Source organism: Mustelus asterias, unplaced genomic scaffold (genome assembly GCF_964213995.1).
Source record: "Mustelus asterias unplaced genomic scaffold, sMusAst1.hap1.1 HAP1_SCAFFOLD_1819, whole genome shotgun sequence".
Classification (NCBI taxonomy): Eukaryota; Metazoa; Chordata; class Chondrichthyes; order Carcharhiniformes; family Triakidae; genus Mustelus; species Mustelus asterias.
In genome coordinates, this window is record NW_027591764.1 from 17116 (window position 1) to 25982 (window position 8867).

Sequence of the window (8867 nt, forward strand, 5' to 3'; positions counted from 1 at the left end):
GTGGCTTTTGCTACCAAATAAACCTGTTGGACTTTAACCTGGTGTTGTTAAACTTCTTACTGGGATTCTATGTGAGCAGACATGTGTGATACCTGGAATGTGCACACACATGTATGTAACCCATGGAATGGTCCACTGGTGCACGTGTTGCCTATCGTTGGAATGGTCATGTGACTGGAGTCATGTCAGCTTGGCAAGGCTCTGGCTGACATCACGGGCAGGCTCTGCTGACGTCACGACCAGGCCTGCTGTCCACTGATTGGCTGAGGCGCCTCACGTGCTCCCTCTCTGCCTCCCCCGCCCCCCCCCTCAACCGGACGTGGGGCTGAGGCCGCACCGGAAGTGGCGCAGTCCGCCAGCCCTAAGCGGGCTGAAGTCGGCCCCAAAGACGCCGAATTAAAGATAACAGCCGCGGTGAGGGGGCGGGGTCGGTGCAATGGATTCGTGGGTCCGCTTCACGGCGCAGAGCCAGGGCCGGGAGCGCATCTTCAGGTAAATTCTCGGTTCGAAACCAGACTCGCGGCGGCGGCCGAGCGGGATTCGCAAGATGGCGGCTGCGGCCTTTCCCCGAGCGCGACAACCCAACCTGCTGGCTGCTGCCTAGCCCCGCCCCCGGGCGCTGCCCATTGGTGGAGCGGGGGGCCGACCCCTGATATGCCATTGGCTGCGCCCTCCCGTCGCTCAAACAGCCCGGCCACGCCCCCTCAACAAGTTAGTGTGAGAGCGCAGAGTGGGGACAATTACAACAACAACTTGTCCCTCTGCAGTGCATGATGCACTAGCTGTCCTGTCTGGAGACAACACACATCTCTTTAACCTGTGCTTAATGCTCCCTCCACCCACATTGTCTGTATCTTTAAGCCCTGGCTGGTTGTAGGGATTCGCATTCTAATCAGTATTCTGTAACTTGATTTTGTGTCTCTGTGCCCTGTTTGGGAGCAGATTTCCACTCCATCTGACGAAGGAGCAGCGCTCCGAAAGCGAATGGTATTTGCTACCAAATAAACCTGTTGGACTTTAACCTGGTGTTGTTAAAACTCTCACTGTGTTTACCCCAGTCCAACGCCGGCATCTCCACATGGTGCATGATGCACCCAGACATCAGAGAGTCTGACAGCACAGCAATTAGAATCATAGAAACCCTACAGTGCAGAAAGAGGCCATCTGGCCCATCGAGTCTGCACCGACCACAATCCCACCCAGGCCCTACCCCCATATCCCTACACATTTACCCGCTAATCCCTCTAACCTGCACAGCTCAGGACACTAAGGGGCAATTTTAACATGGCCAATCAACCTCACCCTCACATCTTTGGACTGTGGGAGGAAACCGGAGCACCCGGAGGAAACCCACTATATGTACCCAACACAGCAACTAAACACCCATAATAATATATATATACACCGTCACAACTTGTTGCTCTGCAGTGCGTGATGCACAGTAAGTCTGTGGACTTCACAAGTTATTTGATTTGATTTATTACTGTCACGTATTGGGATACAGTGAAAAGTATTGTTTCTTGCGCGCTATACAGACAAAGCATACCGTTCATAGAGAAGGAAAGGAGAGGGTGCAGAATGTAGTGTTACAGTCATAGCTAGGGTGTAGAGAAAGATCAACTTAATGCGAGGTAGGTCCATTCAAAAGTCTGACAGCAGCAGGGAAGAAGCTGTTCTTGAGTCGGTCGGTACGTGACCTGAGACGTTTATATCTTTTTCCCGACAGAAGAAGGTGGAAGAGAGAATGTCCGGGGTGCGTGGGGGTCCTTGATTATGCCGGCTGCTTTGCCGAGGCAGCGGGAAGTGTAGACAGAGTCAATGGATGGGAGGCTGGTTTGCGTGATGGATTGGGCTACATTTATGACTTTTTTTTGTTCCTTGTGGTCTTGGGCAGAGCAGGAGCCCAGACCAAGCTGTGATACAACCAGAAAGAATGCTTTCTATGGGGCATCTGTAAAAGTTGGTGAGAGTTGTAGCGGACATGACAAATTTCCTTCGTCTTCTGAGAAAGTAGAGGTGTTGGTGGGGCTTTCTTAACTATAGTGTCGGCATGGGGGGACCAGTACAAGTGGGACATGAGAAGACTTTGGCGGATAGGGTTAAAGAGAATCCTAAGGCGTTCTATAGGTATGTCAAGAACAGAAGGTTGGTTAGGGCAAGTTTAGGGCCAGTTATAGATGGCAGAGGGAAGTTATGTGTGGAACCGGAGGAGATTGGTGAAGCATTGAACCAATATTTCTCTTCGGTGTTCACGCAAGGGGACATGAATATAGCTGAGGAGGACACTGGGTTGCAGGGGAGTAGAATAGACTGTATTACAGTTGATAAGGAGGATGTGCAGGATATTCTGGAGGGTCTGAAAATAGATAAATCCCCTGGTCCGGATGGGATTTATCCAAGGATTCTCTGGGAGGCAAGAGAAGTGATTGCAGAGCCTCTGGCTCTGATCTTCAGGTCGTCGTTGGCCTCTGGTATAGTACCAGAAGATTGGAGGTTAGCGAATGTTGTCCCATTGTTTAAGAAGGGGAACAGAGACTTCCCCGGGAATTATAGACCGGTGAGTCTCACTTCTGTTGTCGGCAAGATGTTGGAAAAAATTATAAGGGATAGGATTTATAGTTATTTGGAGAGTAATGAATTGATAGGTGATAGTCAGCATGGTTTTGTGGCAGGTAGGTCGTGCCTTACTAACCTTATTGAGTTTTTTGAGAAAGTGACCAAGGAGGTGGATGGGGGCAAGGCAGTGGACGTGGTATATATGGATTTTAGTAAGGCGTTTGATAAGGTTCACCATGGTAGGCCTCTGCAGAAAATGCAGATGTATGGGATTGGGGGTGATCTAGGAAATTGGATCAGGAATTGGCTAGCGGATAGGAAACAGAGGGTGGTGGTTGATAGTAAATATTCATCATGGAGTGCGGTTACAAGTGGTGTACCTCAGGGATCTGTTTTGGGGCCACTGCTGTTTGTAATATTTATTAATGATCTGGATGAGGGTATAGTTGGGTGGATTAGCAAATTTGCTGATGACACCAAAGTCGGTGGTGTGGTAGACAGTGAGGAAGGGTGTCGTAGTTTGCAGGAAGACTTAGACAGGTTGCAAAGTTGGGCCGAGAGGTGGCGGATGGAGTTTAATGCGGAGAAGTGTGAGGTAATTCACTTTGGTAGGAATAACAGATGTGTTGAGTATAGGGCTAACGGGAGGACTTTGAATAGTGTGGAGGAGCAGAGGGATCTAGGTGTATGTGTGCATAGATCCCTGAAAGTTGGGAATCAAGTAGATAAGGTTGTTAAGAAGGCATATGGTGTCTTGGCGTTTATTGGTAGGGGGATTGAATTTAGGAGTCGTAGCGTTATGTTGCAACTGTACACAACTCTGGTGCGGCCGCACTTGGAGTACTGTGTGCAGTTCTGGTCCCCACATTACAGGAAGGATGTGGAGGCTTTGGAGAGGGTGCAGAGGAGGTTTACCAGGATGTTGCCTGGTATGGAGGGGAGATCCTATGAGGAGAGGCTGAGGGATTTGGGATTGTTTTCGCTGGAAAGGCGGCGGCTAAGAGGGGATCTTATTGAAACATATAAGATGATTAGAGGTTTAGATAGGGTGGATAGTGATAGCCTTTTTCCTCTGATGGAGAAATCCAGCACGAGGGGGCATGGCTTTAAATTGAGGGGGGGTAGTTATAGAACCGATGTCAGGGGTAGGTTCTTTACCCAGAGGGTGGTGAGGGATTGGAATGCCCTGCCAGCATCAGTTGTAAATGCGCCTAGTTTGGGGGCGTTTAAGAGATCCGTAGATAGGTTCATGGACGAAAAGAAATTGGTTTAGGTTGGAGGGTCACAGTTTTTTTTTAACTGGTCGGTGCAACATCGTGGGCCGAAGGGCCTGTTCTGCGCTGTAATGTTCTATGTTCTAAGTACAGGTTGTTGGTGATTTGGACGCCTAAAAACCTGAAGCTCTCGACCCTTTTCCACTTCCTTTGGGAGGGAGTGCAGAGAAATGTTGTTTGGGCGGGTGGGGGAAGAATGCGATCCACCCTGAGAACTTCACCTGCTTTCCGGATCTTGATATTCCAGGGCTGCGCAGTATGCCTCCGCTTTGGCAGCATTCTCACTGCAGAAGAGTGGGGCGAGTCCGGAGTTGGTTCTCCGCATCAAACAGTTGGAAGCTCACCTGAGTTTGGGACGCAAGTGTAAGTAAAACAACTCTAACTTCAACACCACTTTACAGAGTAAAGCTCCTTCCACACTGTCCCCATCAAACACTCCCAGGACAGGTACAGCACGGGGTTAGATACAGAGTAAAGCTCCCTCTACACTGTCCCCCATCAAACACTCCCAGGACAGGTACAGCACGGGGTTAGATACAGAGTAAAGCTCCCGCTACACTGTCCCCATCAAAAACTCCCAGGACAGGTACAGCACGGGGTTAGATACAGAGTAAAGCTCCCTCGACACTGTCCCCCATCAAACACTCCCAGGACAGGTACAGCACAGGGTTAGATACAGAGTAAAGCTCCCTCTACACTGTCCCCCCATCAAACACTCCCAGGACAGGTACAGCACGGGGTTAGATACAGAGTAAAGCTCCCTCTACACTGTCCCCATCAAACACTCCCAGTACAGGTACAGCACGGGGTTAGATACAGAGTAAAGCTCCCTCTACACTGAGGGAGCACCGCACTGTGGGAGGGTCAGTGCTTTAGGTGCGCCGCACTGTGGGAGGGTCAGTGCTGAGGGAGCGCCGCACTGTGGGAGGGTCAGTGCTGAGGGAGCGCCGCACTGTGGGAGGGTCAGTGCTGAGGGAGCGCCGCACTGTGGGAGGGTCGGTGCTGAGGGAGCGCCGCACTGTGGGAGGGTCGGTGCTGAGGGAGCGCCGCACTGTGGGAGGGTCAGTGCTGAGGGAGCGCCGCACTGTGAGAGGGTCTGGTGCGATTTGTGTAAGAATGCAAACGTCTGCAGTGTTTTTTTCTCTCTCTGCTTTTCCTCACCAGTGTTCCGGCTGGGTAACTCTGCGGAAGCACTGGAGGCTGCAAAGCGGGCCGTTCACCTGTCGGACCTGGTGCTGAGGTTCTGCGTCACCGTCAGCCACCTGAACCGGGCGATGTACTTCGCGTGTGACAACCTGCTGTGGGCTGGGAAGGTGGGACTGGCCACCACCCTCGACCAGGACAAGTGGAGCCAGCGCTCCTTCAGGTAGATCCTACCGCCGTCATTCCGCCCCCATTCTCAACCCTACCCCCTCCCTCGGCCCCCACCCCCTCCCTCGTGGGCCCCTCCCTCGGGTCCCCCTCCCTTGGGATCCCCCTCCTTCGGGGCCTCCCCTCCCTCGGGGGGCCCCCCCATCCCCCTCTCACGGGGGCCTACCCCTCCCTCGGGCCCCTCCCACGGGCTCCCCCTTCCCCCTCCCTCGGGGCCCCCCCTCGTTCACACCCACTCGCTCACGCTCTCACTCTCTCCCTCATTCACACTCGCTCACATTCACTCGCTTACTCTCGCTCACTCTCATTCACACCTTAACCTGCCGTGTCCCCCTTTGGGAAACACTCCAGGGGGTCAAGAGCTTTCCAGCTTCTTTCAAACTGCTTAATTACCTTTTCTTGTTAAATCCGTTCTTTCCCAGGAGCAGCAGCAACCAGACTCCTCAGCGTTAGTGTCATTAAAAACAAAAATATTCTTCCAGAATGTTCTTAATCCTTGAACAGTAAGAAGTCTCACAACACCAGGTTAAACTCCAACAGGTTTATTTGGAATCACGAGCTTTCGGGGCGCTGCCCCTTCATCAGGAGAGGGAGGTTTCACAAACACGGCATATAGAGGCCAAGACACAATCGCACGATGATGGTTGGAATGTGAGGTCTGTCGTGAGCTTGTCTGCTTGCTTGCATCTTTGTAGAAACTTGATGTCTGTGACGATATGCGCAATCTTCTTGGAGATCCACTTTGGCCATCATCGTGCAATGGGCGGCACGGTACACAGTGGTTAGCGCTGCTGCTTCACAGCTCCAGGGTCCTGGGTTCGATTCTTGGGTCACTGTCTGCGTGGAGTTTGCACATTCTCCTCGTGTCTGCGTGGGTTTCCTCCGGGTGCTCCGGTTTCCTCCCACAGTCCAAAGATGTGCGGGTTAGGTTTATTGGCCAGGTTAAAAATTGCCCCTTAGAGTCCTGAGATGCGTCGGTTGGAAGGATTGGCGGGTAAATATGTGGGAGTAGGGCCTGGGTGGGATTGTGGTCGGTGCAGACTCAATGGGCCGAACGGCCTCCTTCTGCACTGTAGGGTTTCTATGATTTCTATGTATCATGGCCTATGTATGCTGTGTTTGTGAAACCTACCTGTCCACTCATCTAATGACCATCAAACAGACCATTGTCCGCAGCAAACTACCCAGCCTTCAGGAGAACCGTGACCACGACACCACACAACCCTGCCGCAGCAACCTCTGCAAGACGTGCCGGATCATCGACACGGATGCCATCATCTCACGTGAGAACACCATCCACCAGGTACACGGTACCTACTCTTGCAACTCGGCCAACGTTGTCTACCTGATACGCTGCAGGAAAGGATGTCCCGAGGCACGGTACATTGGGGAGACCATGCAGACGCTACGACAACGGATGAACGAACACCGCTCGACAAAATCGCCAGGCAGGAGTGTTCCCTTCCAGTCAGAGGGAAGAAGTCAGCAGTCACCGGCATCCAGCCTCCGATCTTCGGGTAAGCGTCCTCCAAGGCGGCCTTCACGACAACGCAGAGTCGCTGAGCAGAAACTGATAGCCAGGTTCCGCACACATGAGGACGGCCTCAACCGGGATCTTGGGTTCATGCCACACTATCTGTAACCCCCCACCATTTTGCATGGGCTTGCAAAATTCTACGAACTGTCCTGGCTTGAGACAATTCACACCTCTTTAACCTGTGATTATCCCTCTCTCCACTCGCATTGTCTGTACCTGTAAAGACTTGATTACCTGTAAAGGCCTCACATTCCAACCATCATCGTGCGATTGTGTCCTGGCCTCTATACGCCGTGTTTGTGAATCTACCTCTCCACTCGCCTGATGAAGGAGCAGCGCTCCGAAAGCTCGTGATTCCAAATAGACCCGTTGTTGAGACTTCTTGTTGTGCCCACCCCAGTCCAACACCTGGCATCTCCACCTTATTTAGTCCTCAAAGGTGAAGCGTCTTCTGCCATTAAAGTGTTTTCCCTCCTCTCCCCGCAGGTACTACCTCTTTGCCCTCATTATGAACCTGACCCGCGACGCCTACGAGATTAGCCTGCTGACGGAACGCGAGGCCCGGAGCCGGGGCAAGGCGGAGGCAGACGGCGGGGCGGAGGCGCCGCTGGGCAGGGCCCGGGCGCGGCTGGGTCTGCTGTGCCACGTGCTGAGGAGCAACCCCCCCTTGTTGCTGGACCTCCTGAAGAACTGCTGCGACCTCTTCGTCCCCCTGGACCGGCTGGGCCTGCTGCGCACCAGCCCCGGGGTGGTGGCCTTCTGCGGCCTCTCCTCTTCCGTCCTCTCCATCCTCTCCATCTCCCAGCCCTGGCTCAAGCTGAAGCCCTGAAGGAGAGCCGGCGGGGGGGGGGGGGGGGGGCGCGGCGAGGTGGGGAGGGGGAGGAACCTGGTAACTGCCGGGACGCCGCTGAGAACGAAAGACCTGGTGTCCCATCGTGATCACAACTAACAGACACTGAGCGTTGACACTGAGCGTTGACACCGCTATGACGGAAGCGAGATGGGACTTGCGCTTGGGACTGCCAACGGCAAACAGAGTCTACTTACTTCATAAGACACAGGAGCAGAATGAGGCCACTCGGCCCATCGAGTCTGCTCCGCCATTCAATCATGGCTGAAATTTTTCTCATCCCCATTCTCCTGCCTTTTCCCCATAACCCCTCATCCCCTTATTAATCAAGAACCTATCCATCTCTGTCTTAAAGACACTCAATGACCTGGTCTCCTCTGCGGCAAAGAGTTCCACAGATTCACCACTCTCTGGCTGAAGAAATTCCTCCTCATCTCTGTTTTAAAGGATCGTCCCTTTAGCCTGAGGTTGTGCCCTCTGGTTCGAGTTTTTTCCTACTAGTGGAAACATCCTCTCCACGTCCACTCTATCCAGGCCAGCTGTAAGTTAAGGATCGACCAAAGAGGGGCGTGGGTCTGGAGTCGAACACGGCCTCAGAACTCAGCACGGGTGGCAAATTTCACTTGTCATCTTGCCGAAAAGAAAAGGGACAGGTTGTTGAATCTTTTGGCCTTGCACTCATCAGGACAAACGCAAGAGTGCTGAATTTCAATCCATCGTGACAATTCACACTCCAGGAGAAGGTGGTGGATGGGTTGGTGCGTCGATTCTGACTGGCCCCACTGTTGCCAACGGATAGAGCGACGTAGAACCGTGGGTTCCCCACATTCCCCAGTAACTCAAATAAAAAACTGGTGCAAGGATTGGACAAGTTCCTATTGATTACAGACAATGGGTGAATGAATGTCTCCGAGTATGCGTTAATGAGTAGCATTTTGGAGCTCGAATGATCACAGAATCCCAACAGTGCAGAAGGAGGCCATTCGGTCTATCAAGCCTGCACCAACAACAATCCTACCCAGGCCCTATTCACCACTCTCTGGCTGAAGAAATTCCTCCTCATCTCTGTTTTAAAGGATCGTCCCTTTAGCCTGAGGTTGTGCCCTCTGGTCCTAGTTTTTCCTACTCATGGAAACATCCTCTCCACGTCCACTCTATCCAGGCCTCGCAGTATCCTGTAAGTTTCAATAAGATCCCCCCTCATCCTTCTAAACTCCAACCAGTACAGACCCAAAGTCCTCAACCGTTCTTCATAAGACAAGCTCTTCATCCCAGGGAT

At 52.6% G+C, this 8867-nt stretch overlaps 1 protein-coding gene across 1 annotated transcript; it reads left to right on the plus strand.

Annotated features, from left to right (window-relative positions):
• The first annotated feature begins 309 nt into the window (after nt 1–309).
• Nucleotides 310–8470, plus strand: pex11b (peroxisomal biogenesis factor 11 beta). Its single transcript, XM_078206833.1, has 4 exons — nt 310–492; nt 4078–4193; nt 4995–5196; nt 7225–8470. Exons 1-4 carry the CDS (start codon nt 437–439, stop codon nt 7565–7567), a joined length of 717 nt encoding a protein of 238 aa, XP_078062959.1. The 5' UTR covers nt 310–436; the 3' UTR covers nt 7568–8470.
• The last annotated feature ends 397 nt before the right edge of the window (nt 8471–8867 follow it).

What these genes read in the sequence shown, in the direction of transcription:
- pex11b (XM_078206833.1), top strand. Translation starts at nt 437, where the DNA reads ATGGATTCGTGGGTCCGCTTCACGGCGCAGAGCCAGGGCCGGGAGCGC. An exon ending in GGCCGGGAGCGCATCTTCAG is followed by an intron (nt 493 to 4,077) that starts GTAAATTCTCGG and finishes TTGATATTCCAG; the next exon opens with GGCTGCGCAGTATGCCTCCG. An exon ending in TGGAGCCAGCGCTCCTTCAG is followed by an intron (nt 5,197 to 7,224) that starts GTAGATCCTACC and finishes CTCTCCCCGCAG; the next exon opens with GTACTACCTCTTTGCCCTCA.